Source organism: Lepidochelys kempii, chromosome 3 (genome assembly GCF_965140265.1).
Source record: "Lepidochelys kempii isolate rLepKem1 chromosome 3, rLepKem1.hap2, whole genome shotgun sequence".
In the NCBI taxonomy this organism is placed as follows: Eukaryota; Metazoa; Chordata; order Testudines; family Cheloniidae; genus Lepidochelys; species Lepidochelys kempii.
In genome coordinates, this window is record NC_133258.1 from 103,753,317 (window position 1) to 103,771,469 (window position 18,153).

Below are 18,153 nucleotides of genomic sequence, written 5' to 3' on the forward strand. Positions count from 1 at the left end.
AGCCACAGAAAAGTTATTACTTACTTTATGTCAGAGTTAGATTGAAGGGGCAGTATGGAGATTATTAGTATATATATTTGAATATTCTCCTCTACAACTAGAACCCTAAAGATTTGGACAAGTCATTTCAAATAGCTCAGGTCATACAGTGTAAACAAACAGTACTAATTAGTGTGGAGGGTATCCAATTAAGGAAACCAGATAGATTCTTTGGTTTGTTTGCAACAGATCTGGAATTTTTTAGACAGCGACAACTTTGTTCCATGCAATGTTCAGAAAGTCCAGCTGGTGAAAAGCACTTCTACTCCTTGCATAAACTGTGAATAATTTTGGAAATAAAACAAAGTTTTGTTCAAATCAACATCCCTAAACCTGTAGCTGGTATGGACACCTTGCTAAAACGTGATATCCTATAAATAATTGTGAACCCAAGCTTGCCAAAATACAATAAATGATTTTAGTGGAGTCATCAATTTATGCCAGTGGTGAATGTGATCCACTATCTTTTCCCTCCTAAATTTGAAGCACCCCAATTTAACCCCAGATGAGGAAGAATGTAGAGAAGGAGTGCATCTATGATTTCTGTAGCATATCTCCTCCTTTCAAGTTGCTGCATGACCTCTGAGGTCTATGTAAAAGAAAAGAATCTGGATTTCACTAACCTTATTTTGCAAGGAGAGAGACTATAAAATGTTATGCTAAAGTAACAGATCCCAAGTATAAGTTGTTAAGTATAATGGAAGTGCCATGCAAGTGACCAGACTTCAGTCCCTGTGCAGGGAGGTGTTCCTTGTGTCAGACTGCAACTCCTTTCTTTGAGAGAGGAGTGGCCCTGCCAGACCAAAGAGAGAACCATCCAGACCTCCCCAGCCAAGGGAGATTGCTGATAAGCCTTAAGAGGAGGCAGAGTAGGAAGTTTTTTGATGAGAGTATGGAAATCCTCCATTGAGGATGTTATGCATTAAAGTAGAACTTTAATTGATATTTCCCCCATGTGCTTGAGATAACATCAACATTTGAATTTCAATTACATGATGCGCTATGTTCTGGTATTTTGCTACACTTGTCCTCAAAGATTTCAACTTGAGCAGGATCATGCTATGCACAATAGAGATTGTCTCAGTTATGAGATAATGTGCATCTTTGATTAGAATCTGGGTCCAAAATTTCAGTCTATTTCAAAACTGAGGATGATTTTCGATGGGGTTCTGCAGTGGTATGAGAAAGTTAAAATACTGATTGAGTAAAAGGAAGGATGACTTGGTTCTCAGAAATCTCCTGGATTTCCACCCGGTTTTAGAACCAAATTCAAATTAAACTTTTTTGAAATTCTGAAGTGTTTGGATAAATTATTCCCAGTCTCAGTTAGAACTGGCCAAATAGCATGAAAGCGAGGCTGTTCACACAAGATTTCCAGGCCAGTTTTTCAGAGTCAGGAGGTTTTGGATAAGTTTTAGAAAAGCATCCTAACTTCCAGATATCTGAACCTTCTTTAAGATGAGGATTCTAAACTCAAAACTAGAGCTAGTCAGGAATTTTTTTGATTAAACATTTTCTCACCAGAAAAGGCCAAATCATTGAAACTGAAACGTGTCGCTTTTTGACAAATTTCTCAACTTGAAATGTTTTTGGAAAAAGTTTCAAACTTGTCAAATTTCTAGTTTTCTAGTGCAGTCACTTTTAATTTCAAAAGTTAAGCTAATTATAGATTTCATTTTTTTAAAAAAATGATCAAAATTGAAACAAAATATTTCTATTGACCTCAATAGAAAACTCTTTTGGATTTTCAGTTCATGAACATTTTGTCCTGATACGGGCTGGGAAAACTTTTCTAAATCTAGCAAATTTTCACAGACCAGGAAAACCATTCACCACCCAATTCTATTCAGACCCTCTTGAGTTTCACACATCTCTACTTAAGAATTGTAAATTCAAGCTGGTTGACCTAACCGAAGTTCATTCCAGACTACCATGTATAAGTATTTGGCGTCCCACCATTACAGCTCATTTTTAGCATGCTCATAGAAATCTCATGGGTAATTGTTAGATATACTAGAGGAGGGTTAAGGAAGTCTCTAGAAAAACAGCAACTGCTGTTGTTGCTTATAACTTTAAACTTTATTGAGGATTTATTCTAGCTAACTTGTCTTTTTTCTTCAAAACAATAACCCCACAGCTTTTCCTTATTATGACTTGCAATTCTGAAAGAAAAAAGTTAAAAAAAAAAAAAAAAGTTCTCTGCTTGGTATGGATTGCACAAGGGTACAGTGAGTCAGGAAATGCTTTTTTTATGTGCTGTCTTCACACATACATGAAAAAAGGCCTGTCCTGAAGCTATTCTCTTTTGGAATTTACAGAGGTTTGTGAAAAACAAAGATTGAAATCCAGTCTCGCTCTTTCTGCTTCAAAATATTATTTGAAGAGGAAACTGGGGAGTTGGATCATACAGATAAGGGTCTATTTAATGAATATCTAAATCAGAGCTCTTTGGGTGCTGTAGGGAGCTATAATAAAGGTAAAATGTAGAGGAAAAACAAAATAAAAAAAATTGTTTATATCCTTTATTGTTCTTCTAGGACGTATAAAAATGCAAGTTTCAGGGTGGGGTTTTTTGTTTGTTTGTTTTTTCCCTGCTCTTCTCTCCCCTCCTATTTTTTCTGCTTATTTGTTATATTAGAAATATCAGATGCTAACTTGCCTCTTTTTCCTAGAAGACTTTAGCAATTGCTGGAGGTCTGGGAACATCAGCCCGCAGTTGCAGAGGGAGGTGAAGTTCAGGCTTAAACTGCCAATAATAATTGTGCTTTCCCTTTAAAGCTTTCTTGCTCTTCTCCTGGAGGCTAGGAGGTGTTTGTGTATCTCTCTCCCTCTCCCTCTCTCGCTCTCTCTCTCTTTTCAATAGCATTCTTGACACTGACAAAGTATATGAGTGTTGGCAAAGTTAATACCAGAAATGGGCCTCAATTGCAGAATTCTGATCTGGGTTTGAACTCCCAGTCAGTGGGGTTTTGTTCTCGAGCTCTAGTTCACATCTATCTGCAATTGTTAGGTGAAATATCACAGTAGCAATGTGTTTGTTTCATACTACTGTCCATTTACAGTTCTGTAGCAAGCAGACACTCATTATTTCTGCACACTTTCTCTCATATGTCTCATTGCTCCAAAGGCACCAACCCTTCTTCCTCTATTCCAAGGAATCTCTGTCCTTCTCTGGCTTCTCTCATCTGACTCCTGCCTCTCTCTCCTTTAAGCACTTCTGTCAGTGTCAACCTTCTTTTGTTCATGATCATGCACAGGGCACTTTTTGATATTGACGCCCACATTACGTTCTCCAGATGCAGCGCTCAGTCAGTGTATGTATGGTGCCTAGGGGGAAAGACGCTTTCTAGCAAGTTCATTGTGATTACAGCTGGGTGAATGTTGGATTTTCTGGATTCTTGGTCATATCAGGGTTAAAAAATCTTTTTTAGTTGAACAGAAAATGAATTTTTTCAAAATTTTTAGCGAATCATAAGGTTGAAAAACATTTCATTTTGTGTCAAACAAAATTTCCCTTTCATTCAACTCAAAATAAAACATTTTGTCTCATTTTGAGTAGTTTTTAAATGTATTTTCATTGTTTAAAACATACATTTGAAGGAAGTGCCAAAACAAAAAATAAAAACGTTACATTTTGAAAATATCAGAACAAAAATGCTTTTTGTAATTTTTTCTTTATGGTTCTTCCCGCCCCTCCAGCCAAAAGAATTCTGCAAAACAAAGAAAAATTCACAAAAATGTCGCCAAATCTGCATTTTTCTCTGGAAAAACATTTTAGCTGAAAAATTTTGCCTAGCTCTAATTGTGATACCACGGTGATTTACAGTAGGGCAGTTGAGCATATGACATCAATGAGAGTTGTAGGTGATGAGCACATTGTGGGGAAAAATAAGGCTACTTTTGATTAGGTGCCTAAGGATTATGAGACCTAACTTTAGGCCCCCAATTTGAATTTTTGGCTGTTATTTATGTAGTTCCGTAGGCATGCATGGCACTTAATAGACATGTAAACATGAGCATGTCCTATCCAGAGGAGTTTGCAATCTGAAGGCCAAACTGCCTCTGGTTCTCATGCAAGGTCATGGTGTTGATGAGGCAGGGACAAGAAGCCTTTGCCCTCCCCCAGCTCCCTTCATGTACACTAGGGGCTGAATATTAACCCACAGAGAAGGGAACAGGAGAGCAGCTTGCTCACTTCCCTTGGGATGCTATGGCCCCACACTTTCTCCCTATTCATAACTGTGTTGAGATGGTGCAACCAAGATCTAAATTAGACATACCATGGTAAGGGATGATAGTAAAGAAAGTGTGGTGAGAAGGACATGTGTTACAATTGGGAGAGATCTTGACCTATGCCTAACACTTCATGCACATCTTGTTTGTTCCTTGCTTTTAAATATCAGTTTTGAGCAGTTTCTGGAATAAGAGGCTGAGAAATAAATTGATATTCAAGAGAACAAGCTAATCAGAGACCACGTGGCAGCCGCTTAAGCACTTGATGGGCTCACTGTTGCCAACACATCTGCTTGGGAAGTCTGTCCAGAAGGCAGCTGTTCCTGCTGCTACTTGGCATATGAGTGTTCTGAATGCCATCTCAACCGAAAGGAAACGCAGGACAAAATTCTAGGGAAATGGGACTCTTTGCCAACTGCAAGTACCTCATTATATTTGTTTATCAACATTATTCTAATTAGTGAAATTTGTAACTAGTTATTTCCCTTTGAGTCAGCTCATGTTCATCTCTCAAGTATGAGCAAATAATAAAAAGAGAAGCTAAGCTATAATTTCGCTGCACTTTGAAACAGCAAGTATTTCCAGAGTATCAGTCATGAGTATATCTATTAACATATCTAGCAATGGCTATTGGGGCACAGGCAGTAGGGCTAGACGAACTCTTTGGATAAAACTAGACACAACAAAAACTTTCACTCATGCCTCCAAAAGAACCTGTTTCTGATACTCTAAACACGTTTGGATAGACGAATTGCCCAGAGTGGGCCAAGACAAGCGATCGATCTAGTCTGTGTCCTCTGTGCAACGGTGGCCAGTACCAGCTGCTTCAGCAACTCTACACAAGGCCTTTATGGAATAGCCTGGCCACAGAGAAAATTTCTTCCTTACCTTCATCAGTGAAAGCATGGTTAATGTTAGAGCTGGTCAGAATATTTGGAACGTAACTTTTTTTTTTTTGGTCAAAAAAAATCTTGTTAAAAAAATATGAAAAACTGCTGACTAGTCCTAAATATTATTCACAAAAATTTGAGACATTTCTCATCAAAACGTTTATTGAAAATGTCACTGAAATGGTTATAGACATTTTTCATTTACCAAAAATCCAGTTTTCAGTAAACAAATAAAATTCAGTAACTTTCAATGTATTTTTAATATTTTTGACCAGCACTAGCTACTATAGATATCTATCAAACTGTGTAGAGATTTACCTTATATATAAAGGAGGTAAGTCAACATGCTTTGATTTTGTCTGTGATAAGCAGAAGGACCAGAACTCTGAAAGAGGTAGTGATGGCTCAGCCAAAACCAGGAAATATGGAAGTGTCATGAAAGAACATCATTTCATCATCACATAGAGCTACAAATAACTGTGGGGAGCCTGTCCAAATGTGCACTTCCTTCGCAAGAATATCAGCATAAGGGACTGAAATTGTTACAACAGGAGGTGGAGCATTGCCAGGTTCTACCCAGTTAGCTCTCCTCCTTTTGGATCCCTTGCCTATGGATTCTACATGTTACTTGAGAAAAGTAGTAAAGAGCTGTAGAGTGTTTGAACGCTGCTTCCGCCTCCTGCTTTTTTTCATTCATGAAGCACCATAAAATAATGTGCTTCAGGTCCCTAGTGCCAGGAATATCTGCTCTGGGGGGCAATCTTTTGTGTGCGTGTCCTATGCAGTGCCAAGAAAAAGAGCAGTGGGAGTTGAAGAAACATGATTATATTTTTATGGAGATTTGATCATTTTTAATTACAACAAAATCCAGGTACCATAGACAACGGACATTTATAATCCCATAAAGAAAAGGAGTACTTGTGGCACCTTAGAAACTAACCAATTAATTTGAGCATAAGCTTTCGTGAGCTACAGCTCATTTCATCGGATGCATACTGTGGAAAGTGTAGAAGATCTTTTTATACACACAAAGCATGAAAAAATACCTCCTCCCACCCCACTCTCCTGCTGGTAATAGCTTATCTAAAGTGACCACTCTCCTTACAATGTGTATGATAATCAAGGTGGGCCATTTCCACCACAAATCCAGGAAAAACAAGAACGTCTGAGGGGGGAGGGTAGGAAAAATAAAGGGGAAATAGGTTACCTTGCATAATGACTTAGCCACTCCCAGTCTCTATTCAAGCCTAAGTTAATTGTATCCAATTTGCAAATGAATTCCAATTCAACAGTTTCTCGCTGGAGTCTGGATTTGAAGTTTTTTTGTTGTAATATAGCAACTTTCATGTCTGTAATCGCGTGACCAGAGAGATTGAAGTGTTCTCCAACTGGTTTATGAATGTTATAATTCTTGACATCTGATTTGTGTCCATTTATTCTTTTACGTAGAGACTGTCCAGTTTGACCAATGTACATCGCAGAGGGGCATTGCTGGCACATGATGGCATATATCACATTGGTGGATGTGCAGGTGAACGAGCCTCTGATAGTGTGGCTGATGTTATTAGGCCCTGTGATGGTGTCTCCTGAATAGATATGTGAGCACAGTTGGCAACGGGCTTTGTTGCAAGGATAGGTTCCTGGGTTAGTGGTTCTGTTGTGTGGTATGTGATTGCTGGTGAGTATTTGCTTCAGGTTGGGGGGCTGTCTCCCAAGATTTGTGAGAGTGATGGGTCATCCTTCAGGATAGGTTGTAGATCCTTAATAATGCGTTGGAGGGGTTTTAGTTGGGGGCTGAAGGTGATGGCTAGTGGCGTTCTGTTATTTTCTTTGTTAGGCCTGTCCTGTAGTAGGTGACTTCTGGGAACTCTTCTGGCTCTATCGATCTGTTTCTTCATTTCCACAGGTGGGTATTGTAGTTGTAAGAGTGCTTGATGGAGATCTTGTAGGTGTTTGTCTCTGTCTGAGGGGTTGGAGCAAATGCGGTTGTATCGCAGAGCTTGGCTGTAGACGATGGATCGTGTGGTGTGGTCAGGGTGAAAGCTGGAGGCATGTTGGTAGGAATAGCGGTCAGTAGGTTTCCGGTATAGGGTGGTGTTTATGTGACCATCGTTTATTAGCATCGTTTATTACCCACCTTTATTTCCCCTTGTTTTTTCCTACCCCCTCCCTCCCCAGACGTTCTTGTTAAACCCTGGATTTGTGCTGGAAATGGCCCATCTTGATTATCATACACATTGTAAGGAGAGTGGTCACTTTAGATAAGCTATTACCAGCAGGAGAGTGGGTTTGTGTGCGGGGGGTGAGAAAACCTGGATTTGTGCTGGAAATGGCCCAACTTGATTATCATACACATTGTAAGGAGAGTGATCACTTTAGATAAGCTATTACCAGCAGGAGAGTGGGGTGGGAGGAGATATTTTTTCATGCTTTGTGTGTATAAAAAGATCTTCTACACTTTCCCCAGTATGGATCCGATGAAGTGAGCTGTAGCTCACGAAAGCTTATGCTCAAATAAATTGGTTAGTCGCTAAGGTGCCACAAGTACTCCTTTTCTTTTTGTGAATACAGACTAACACGGTTGTTAGTCTGAAACCTTATAATCCCATGTGAGAGTAGAATCAGGCCCAAGAGTTTTGGGTGGTTTACATAAAGGTTTAGATGCTCAGATTCTTAATTGAACTGAAGCTGTACAAGTTGACCCATTAGCAGAATGAATGACAATTGCCAGTTAAGATAAGAAGTTATAGTTCTGATAATTTTTGAGTCCTAATATAAATGTGGGTGATGGTTTTAACCACTGGAACAATTTACCAAGGTTCATGGTAGATTTTCCATCACTGACAATTTTTAAATCAAGATTGTATGTTTCTCTACAAGATATGCACTAGGAATCATTTTGGGAAAATTCTGTTCTCTGTGTCACACAAGAGGTCAGACTAGAATTCAGCATTTCTCAAACTGGGGATCCCAACCCAAAAGGGGGTAACAAGACTATTGTAAAGGGGAAGATCATGAGAGTGGCAGCTGCTGGCTGGGTGCCAGCTCTGAAGGCCGCACCGATGCCAGCAGCAGCACAGAAGTAAGGGTGGCATCATATGGGGGGGGTCGCTTTTTGAGGGGGGTCGTCACAGCCTGAAATATTTTCAAAAGAGGTCCCAGCAAAAAAAAGTATGAGAATCCCTGGACTAGATGTTCGCAGTGGTCCCATATGACCTTGGAATCTATGAATCGTAAGGCGCTCGTAAGAGAAGCAGTGAAGCCAAATGCACTGAGAATAAGGTCAGAATCCAGAACTCCTAATTTCTACTCTGTGGTTCTGCCACTGATACACGATGTGGTCTTGGACAAATCATATACTTCTCCATATGCAAACTGGGGGTTCCACAGGCCCGGTATAGCTCTCCCTTGTTGGGTGTTTATCGGGCTGCTGTATTTGGACCCACATGCTGGATCAGTGTGCTTTTAAGCTCCCCTGGGTCTGAGTGGGTTCCAGACACTGTCTCTTTCTTTGGATTCAAGCATACTTCCTGAACATAGACTGTCATCTGGTACAATTCCTAGGGAATGGGACCCTGCAGCCCAGCTGCCCTAAACCCCACAAAGCTCCTAAGTAGTTTAAGCACATCCTCCCTAGAGCTCCAACATTATGGGTACTTTGGTTTATAGTTTAACCTTTCAGGGATGTATGATAGTTGAAACACGTAAGACACAGACCTTGCAGAGGGATTGCTAAACCCATCACTCTTTAGACAGTGCAAGAGATATACAGCTTCATGCAAAATATGAAATATCTGTATGTAATTCCCTGTCTTAGTTTCACCACCACTCTTAAGTATTCTTTTGGGATTTGGTCAGTCTCCTGTCAGGATTCCAGGTCTCCTCTCCAGGACCTCCCTTCTCCAGCTCATGGAGTCTCCTCTCACTCCTGTCCCAAACTTCCTTCCTTTTTTTTTTTTTTACACCCCTCCCCCCCACACTCCTTGTCTCTGTGTTTTTTAAACCATAAACAATCTGGTTCTTTATGCCTCCTCCTCTGTTTTTGCCATTGTCTACACCTCTGCAGCGAACTGACTTTACCTGCGTTGCAGCCACTCCATTGTTCCACAGTTCTCAAACTTCATTGCACCAAAAATTACTACATTACCCCAGGCAGAAGGGGGCCGGAGCCCGAGCCTCACAGCTCTGGTTGAGGGGAGGGGAAGCAGAGGCCTGCTGCCCCAGGCTCAAGCCCTTGGACTTCAGTTTCAGTCCCAGGCGGGGGGGTGCAGGCTTTGGCTTCAGCCCCGAGCCCCAGTGGGTCTAACATGGGCCCTGGCAACCTAATTAAAATGGGGTCGTGACCCACTTTGGGGGTCGCAACCCACAGTTTGAGAACCACTGTGGGGTAAGGCATATTCAGTTGCTGATGATCCTTAATGATGACCCCATTCAGAGACAGACATTTAGGCACCAGTCCCCCACTCCTTAACACGAGTATGATGCAATAATACAGGAAAGACCACCATGAGGCTATAAACATAGAGAGTTCATAATATCAAACAGAATCCAAAAATTGTACATAGACAGGTCTGCCAAATCATCACAAGGCCAATTATATTTAACCACCTAAACTGAATGGTTTGTGAACTGTTTGCGCATCACTTTGAAAAATGTACAGTGCTATGCGTTTTTAAAAAATAAAAAAAAATTGTGCACATTATTTGTTTCATCAGTGGGCTTTATAAAGGTAAGTGAGTAGATGTCAAGAAGCAGCATTTAACTAATTAATAATGGGCTTCTCTTAAGGGTGCAGTTTAGAATTCTTTGCTATGGCAGGAAGACATTATCTGCAAAGTTACCATGGTAACACAACCCACTACACGTTGCTACAAGCGCAGTGTAACTGTTGTTATTACTATTATTTCAGCTTTTGACATTTAGACTTTTTTAGACCTGAACATTTTTGCTAGATTTAAATTCATGTGTGAGAAAATTTCTAAATTTTGCATCCTCCCGTCAGGCTCCACTGGATTACAACAGCAGTGACGCTAGCGATTCCACATTACTCTGGTGGCAGAATGCCTATCATCTAAGGCTAAATAACTTCTACATTTTTAGGAACACATACTGAGCCAGGTCACCTAGTTTAGCATCCTGCCTCCAACAGTGGTCAGGGTGGGTACTTTGAGGCAGGCATAAAATCCACAGAATACATCTGATTGCAACCCATCCCCCCCCCCCCCCCCCAAGTAGGAAGTTCCTAGTCCTTGTTGTTGCAATAAAAACCTTCAGAATGTGAACAGAATGTAAACCACTGCAAAGGTGTGTTAAGTCTGCAGAGTTCTACAGCCTCTTTTACTGTTCATAGCTTTGCTGAGTGGCAGCAGAATGATAAGGCTCAGGCCTGTCACACTTGCTGTTCAGAACTCTGTAAGCAGCCGTGAAACATGCAAGATCATGTCAGTTTCACAATTCTGCTGCTTGGGCAGGCTCTGAGCCCTAGCAGAGGTGCCGGAACTGGAATTATAAAATACCAAGGACCACCCAAAAGAGAGGCAGAAGTAAGGGTAGAGTAACAGAGACACACACACATACATCTTCTCCCCTCCTATGATATGTAAGTGTTTCTGCAGGTGGGGGGGGAAGAGACAGACAAGCTCTTTGCAGCAGCTGGCAAAAGGTGAAGCCTCAAATTTCCCAGCCAGAGGATGATATAAAAGGTGGAGATTCTAAGCCAGGTGTAGGGGAAGTAGCCTAGTACAACTCCCAACACTGTCCCTCTTCTTAGTGGCTGAGGAAGGGAAAGCACTCCAGAGCATTGCCTCTGGACCTCATTGTCGCTCCTCTTCCTCTCCCTTACCTCCCAATCTTTCATATTCATCTCTAGCTAGTGGGCCTACTTAGCTCTCCAGCTAACAAGTCCCTGGTAAATTTTTCAAGCCCTGGTTGTGCCATAACTGAAGCAGGTTATTTGGTGGAGTCGCATCTGCTACTTCCTTTAGACAAAGATTCTCAAGGATGATTTCTTGTCTGTTGTTTGCTCACGTTGGTATAATATTTTTATACAAGCCCGTGTTGTCCTTGGAACTATTTTCCCAAGGCTCTTCTGCTGCTTTTGTTCAATATTTTTCTGTTAGGCTCCTGTGATGCCAGTGATTGAGGTTTATAGCTCTTTCATTTTACCCACAAAAACTATTGGCTGAGACGTATTGATGGCTCTTGCCGACAGGTGCCTAAGTCAGAACCCTCCATTTCTCCATATGAAAAGGGGGCTTGGACAAGCCTTCCAGCTCAGTTACCCCTGTTGTCATTCACTCCTTTCCTCTCTCCACGCTTTTTGTATTTTATAGCCATGCACACATGAATTTATATTCTCTCAGAGAAAGTGCTCACCATTTACCATACAACGGTATCTAGACTACCTTAGATTTCCAGCTTGACATATCGAGCAAAACAGTTGCTTAAATAGCACTGTGTGGTAAATGTTGGCTGTTTGACTATGAGTTGTGTGAGAATAATAGAAACATATATTGTATGACCATCCATAATGTATGTTCTCTGTGTGTGCATATGGTGACCATCATCAGGGGCAACAGCAGTAAAATAGTCCTTACAAAAGAAAATGGTTGCCAGTACTGTGATACACTGCAGCCTCAAACAGCTGAGTAGCCTGGTGACCTATTTCTAGCCCATTGTTAAGGTTTGGAGACCGCGTGGTCCAGTGGATAGCTCACTGAAATGGGGTCTAGTTTTCTCACTCTGACACTGATTTGCTGTGCAGTATTCTGCAAGTGACTATTTCTGTTGCCTCCACTCCCCTGCTACAAAGTGGGGATAGCAATTGTAGCCCTTCCCCCAAGGTGTGGTTCAAGCATCCTCTCTGGTACTTGGAGTGGCTTCTCCCCTCTTTTTGCAGGGGTTGGATCCTGGGTTCCTTCTTGTGGTGCCAAGGTGACGCCTCCCTGGAGTGAGATCCAGGGGATGCCCTTTGGGAAAATGAATAATGCTACCACTGCAAGCAAGGAGTATAAAACCCAAGTATGCAAGAAACAATAAATACATCAATACAAACCATAGGGTGCCAACTCCATGGGTGCTCCGGGGCTCAAGCACCCCCCAGAAAAAAAAATAGGGGGTGCTTAGCACCCATCAGCCACAGCTGTTTGGCAGCTGGCAGGAGGTGCTCGTTTGAGGGCGGAGAACAGTGTGCAGAGGGGAAGCTGCCAAGATGCTATAGTGATGGGCTGCAGTACAAAACCTGAAGTTTTAGTAAAATAGTATTTTAAAGACTGGAAGTTTTCAGACGACCATTGTAGAAATGCTGCATTGGGTGCACACTTTTAGCATCCTGTGAATTGTTGTCATCCGTGAAGTATCAGATGGAGCCGTGTATTAAATAGACTAAATAATAAATGCAACGGAGGGTGAGAAAACCTGGATTTGTGCTGGAAATGGCCCAACTTGATGATCACTTTAGATAAGCTATTACCAGCAGGAGAGTGGGGTGGGAGGAGGTATTGTTTCATGGTCTCTGTGTGTACATAATGTCTTCTGCAGTTTCCACGGTATGCATCCGATGAAGTGAGCTGTAGCTCACGAAAGCTCATGCTCAAATAAATTGGTTAGTCTCTAAGGTGCCACAAGTACTCCTTTTCTTTTTGGAAAAGGAATGTTTCTCCTGCTTATTTACTGCATTCGCAGCAGCAGCTCAGTAATAGCTGCTTAATTCTTCTCTTGTCCCATCTCCCCACTTTGAAAGGACCTTGACACCATGACTGCAACCAGATTTTGGTTCTTGTCATGCAGCTGATGTTCCAGCAGCAGCTGTAAGTTGTCTGCACTGCCAGCATCTCCACCCTTACTGACAGTTATGTAATAAGCCACACACTCCTGTTACCTAGCACAGGTTTTTTGTTTTTTTATTAAAAAGAGACAAAGTAAGATGCCAAGTGGGCAGAAGATTCATTCAGGAAATGTCTCCCCTGGAGAGCCCAGTGCTGCCGCCAGACTTTGGGTCTGACAAAGATGCAGCTTTTTCTGTTTGTAACAGTGAACATTCCTGTGTGCTAGCTTATGTCTTCAGCCTCAAAAAATAAAAGAGAAACAACTCTTTTTATTTCCCCTCACCTTGTTTGTTTCCCTTTGAAACACAATGAAGATGGAACAGTGATCTGACTCTAAGCTGTCAAAATTTCCTGTCCTGTTTTCACAGGATCCTTCCTTTCGCTACAAAAAGGTGATTGCAATGAAACCCAACTAATTGTATTAATTGAAGAACAATTGCTTCGCTTTATTTTCAGCTTGAAGGCAAATAGCTGGAAGCTTACACAAGAGAGCTAGCAAATGCATTTTGCAGCATCACTGCTCTTCCTCCATGTGAAACTCAGGTCTGCTAGCACTCCTGATTAAAGAACTGGAGGGGCACAGGCAGCAATATGAAATTTGGACTAACACAGACCAATCCATTCCCCTCCAACGGCTGCATGCTCAAAATCTCCAGCAGGTAGACACATCACTATACACAATTTGATCACTAGCTCAGCAGGTGCTGTTAGATGTAGAGGTGCAGTGAATTGATGATAGGCCTGACAAAGAGTTAAAAACAAACCACCACCACCACAACCTGGCAGTTTGCAATAAACAATGCTTATCCCCAGGGAATTAAACATTTTTTGCTGGGATGTATGTCTGCTACCTACACCTGGCTTCTTGATAGACTTCTCGCCATTCCTCAGCACTTCCACTGAATGCACTTGTACTTAATTAACAGGTATCAAAAAGACTAAGTGTTTTCACAATCAGAGATTTTAAAAAATGTTATATGTTAGTACAGTTACTTTAGGAGCGGGCAGGCCAATTCTTTTTAGAGTTACCTGATAGCCCTCAGTAATCTTCATAGAAAACTAAAAAACTCAGAGGGAGACTGCTCGGAATTTAGCTATGTCCAACTGCCAATTCCAGGACAGATTTGGCCACTCCTACCTAACCTTAATGGTACTTTACTTTTCAAGTAGTCTCATTAATTTCAGTGGTGCAGCTTGAGGAAATAATAAGTTACTTGTCAATGTGAATAAAGCAGTGTTGCCTAGTCTCACTATCTTATTCCAAACCTGATGGTATTTAGTTTTTTTCCTTAAAGCCTCAGCTCCTGGAGTCATTCTATTTTTTTTTTTTTTGAGAATGACAGCTTACTTTTTTTAAATGAACATTTCGAACTTCCATTGTTGCAGAGAAAAGCTTGAAAACATCACCTGAGTGCACCCTAAAGGCTCAAAAACACAAAGGGAAAGGAAAAGAATCATTTTTTTTTTAATATCATGATTTTTAAACCAGTTTCATTATATTTGGAGGGCTGATGAATGATTTTTGAACATAGGGGGTTGGTAATCCTGGTAAAGGTGGCAGCATCTGTCTCCCTGTGTCTGTGTGGTTTAGACTGTAAAGTCTTTAAGGCAGCACACTCTGTTCTGTGAGTCATGTACAACACTGAGCACCCTGTCAGCAGTGAAATAACAATTATAAGCCTATTGGTATAGCTGGGATAAGAAACTAGATTTCTGCAATGCTCCTGAAGTGATGTGAGTCTATTCACTGGATAAGCAGCTGTTCAGTAGGATGGCTACATCTTTTCTGCTATATTCCAATCATATCAGAGGATTGAGTTGTACTGCACTACCTAGCTCTACGAGGAAGCCATGTGAAATGGTATTTGAAGCGTGGCTTTCCTGACAGAGGATTGTGATGCTATCAATTTGGTTGGCTAATATTACACAAGACAAAAGGGTGGACACCCCTTCTAACATCTGTGGGGGGTTGTGTTTTGCAGGAGATGCACGGGTGAGAGGTCAGACAGGGGTTCTCTCTGAGCGCCGTGGTTCCTATCCGTTCATAGACTTCCGTCTTCTCAACAGTAAGTGCAACCCCTCCCTCAACTAAATTCCCACTGGGAATGGATTTGTAAAGGAAATTTAAAAACCAAAATAGTTATTAAAAGTCTATGACCCAAGGATCATTGCACCACATTCAATGACCGGCTTTCCTCGTTCGCTCAATGGGGAATGTACCATAATACTGTTGTTCCCACCCAGTTTGAGCATGAAATGTTTTGACTAATGACCACTGTCCATACTGCTTACCGTTGGTCAGATAAATTCGCACTTTAATAGTGGTGTGACAGCTGCCATCGTGGCCAACCCCAGGGATTGAACTGGGGACTTCCAGAGTTAAAAGCACCTAAAGATCCAGACTGACCATCTGAGAGCTTTAACAGCCTCTCACCCTTTCTGGTTTTGGGGAAGCATAACATACACTGAGCAGTGGGTTACAGTGACATTAATTTTGCGAACAGTCAGAGCCCAGTGCAAAACCCAATGGAGTCTTCCCATTGACTTGGATTTTAGATCAGGCCTATAGTGAGTATCTGTCAAAAAATAGCTATAACTTCATTTTTATTAAAGTTATTAATCTAGCATTGTTGTGAATAATGAAGGACACAGCTAAAAAAAGCCCCTGTTCTTTTTCACCTGACCTCTCTCCATTTATCCAAACTACAAGAGGGCTTTTTCTGTCTTCTCTCCTTTAGAGATATTCCTGGGAAATGCCCAGTTATTTCACCCCAGTTACCCAGTGTGCAAAGATGAATAAAGATACAAATTTCACTCAATTCTTTGGTCTTTGTATTCAAACAGAATACAACACAACTCTGACATTCAGACACAAGCAGGGCTTGGCATAAATCTTATGTATAGCACAGGTCATTTGAATTTTACCTTTTGAAACAACACTTGTTAACAGCCTTCATCAGAATAGACTCGATCTCCAACAGTGGCTTAGTGATTTAAGTTTTAATCTTCTGGTGATTACATTTTTCATTAAAAAGCACTTATCAAAACTAAACTTTAAACCCTGTTTGCTTAACTGCTTCCCAGAACTCCTAGGATCTGAGGAATGGGAGGGTTGAAAATAGGTGGGCCTGGAACAAGTTCAGGAAGAGAAGAAGGAAAGTAGGAAGAGGGGAAAACTCAGACCTCTGATGTGCTGGCACTTATGGAAGCTGGCAATGCTGCTACAGTCTGGTAAAGATTTTAGTTTGGGAATCATTATCTATTTTCTGCTGCCTCCACAGTTAGCTCAGACCAACTGCTGCCAAATCTTGTAGACTAGAGGTAGTGCTGAGGTCAGAAGTCCATCAGAATGTTGGGTGTAACTCTGAACTAGGGAGACATAGGAGATGAGACAAATCCAGAAAGTTGCCCAGACCAACCAGAGGATATGAGACCCTTGCAATATCATTAAAGAGATGGGCTCTGTAGTGGAAGAGAACTTGAATCAGGTCTGGGGAGTAGCAAAGTACTGGGAAAGAACAGACAGAGTTAGAAATCCAGCTGTAGGAATGAGTTAGAAACTTAGCTGTACTCACAAGGCAAGGAAGAGCAAAAAATAGGGGTAAAAAAGGGCACTTGGGAGGGAGGGAGAGGTACTTACATTTTTTTGAAAAGTATGTTCAAGAGTCTGTAACGATGCTGGTTCTGGCGGGACCCAACTGAGAGTGCCATTTCAGGACAAATTGCTTAAAGCAGGGCAGTTACAGCCCAAGGCTGGGGTTTTTCCACCTCTAAGGCAAACCAAATCAGCCAAACAGAGCAGATTTTGGTCTCGCCGCACTGGCTAACCACAAGTAACACAAGCAATTCTCTTAGAAACTCCAGTTTCCCAGTATCTCCACCAGTGCCACTCATTATGGGGATAAATGGTTATGAAAACCAGTACCCCAGTAAAAGAAAAAAGGTTCTCTTGATCCCAAAGGATCAAGCCCCAGACCCAGGTCAATATACAAATCAGATCTTACCCACAAATCACACTGTTGCCAATCCTTTAGAATCTAAAATCTAAAGGTTTATTCATAAAAGGAAAGAAATATAGATGAGAGCTAGAATTGGTTAAATGGAATCAATTACATACAGTAATGGCAAAGTTCTTGGTTCAGGCTTGTAGCAGTGATAGAATAAACTGCAGGTTCAAATCAAGTCTCTGGAGTACATCCACAGGTGGGGTGGGTCATTCAGTCCTTTGTTCAGAGCTTCAGTGTAGCAAAGTCCCTCCAGAGGTAAGAAGCCGGATTGAAGATCAGATGGAGGACCTGCAGCAGCTTTTTATATTCTCTTGCCATGTGATCTTTCTTTCTTTGTCCCAAAGAGAAGCTGTCCATCACATGGCCTGGAAAAACCTCAGAGTTCTGTCCATAAGCATGTCCCTGCATGCCTTGCTGAGGCGCAAGGCATGTCTGCCTTCTCTCAATGGGTCAGTTGTATAACTGATGGTCCTTAATGGGCCATCAAGCAGGCTAGGCAGAGCTGACACCAACTTGTCTGGGGTGTCACCCAGAAGCATAGCATAAATTTGAAATACAGACAGTATAGAGCCAATATTCATAACTTCAACTACAAAATGATACACACATATAGACAGCATAATCATAATCAGCAAACCATAACCTTGTCTTAGACACCTCATTTGACCCCCTTTATATAAGATTTGGTGCCACTACAGGACCTTGATTGCAATGATGATCTATACAGTCCCAGATTATGTCAATAACGTCACAGAGCCCCAAACTTATTTCTCAGAATTCTCAGCTGAAACTTGTTTAATCAGACCCAGTTCACCTGGCCTTGGTTATAAACCAGTTTACAAGAACACCAGCTGCTGAGCAAATTCCATTGTCCCAGCTTTCATTCATGCAGTGACAGAAGTGAATAAACGTTCACATTTGACTCTGCCTGAAGTATTTCATTTTTGTTTTCAATTTTATTTCTTTATTTAGTAGTCCCATGAAACTCTCCTGCCCTCCCCCCCCCCCCAAAAAAAAAAACTTTTCAAATTGTCTTTTTGAACTTTTCTGTTGAAGGTAGGTTTTCTTGCCAGGGTGGGGGTCCTTCAACTAAATCCTGATGATTCACTCTTCCAGTCCAGGAAGGTCCAGCATGCACCAAGGGAGGGGGTCACCACA

The 18,153-nt window shown here is 41.4% G+C and overlaps 1 protein-coding gene across 7 annotated transcripts in view; it reads left to right on the forward strand.

The window, feature by feature from the left end:
* PDE7B (phosphodiesterase 7B) overlaps window positions 1-18,153 on the forward strand; it is a 276,797-nt gene that overhangs the window by 203,754 nt on the left and 54,890 nt on the right. For 6 of the 7 annotated variants that reach the window (XM_073337392.1, XM_073337390.1, XM_073337393.1 and 3 more), the window contains one exon: window positions 14,971-15,054. The exons of the other annotated variant lie outside the window; for it this stretch is intronic. In XM_073337392.1, coding sequence (XP_073193493.1) covers window positions 14,971-15,054 — 84 coding nt within the window. The remainder of the gene's footprint in view (window positions 1-14,970; window positions 15,055-18,153) is intronic. 7 annotated transcript variants of the gene reach the window in all.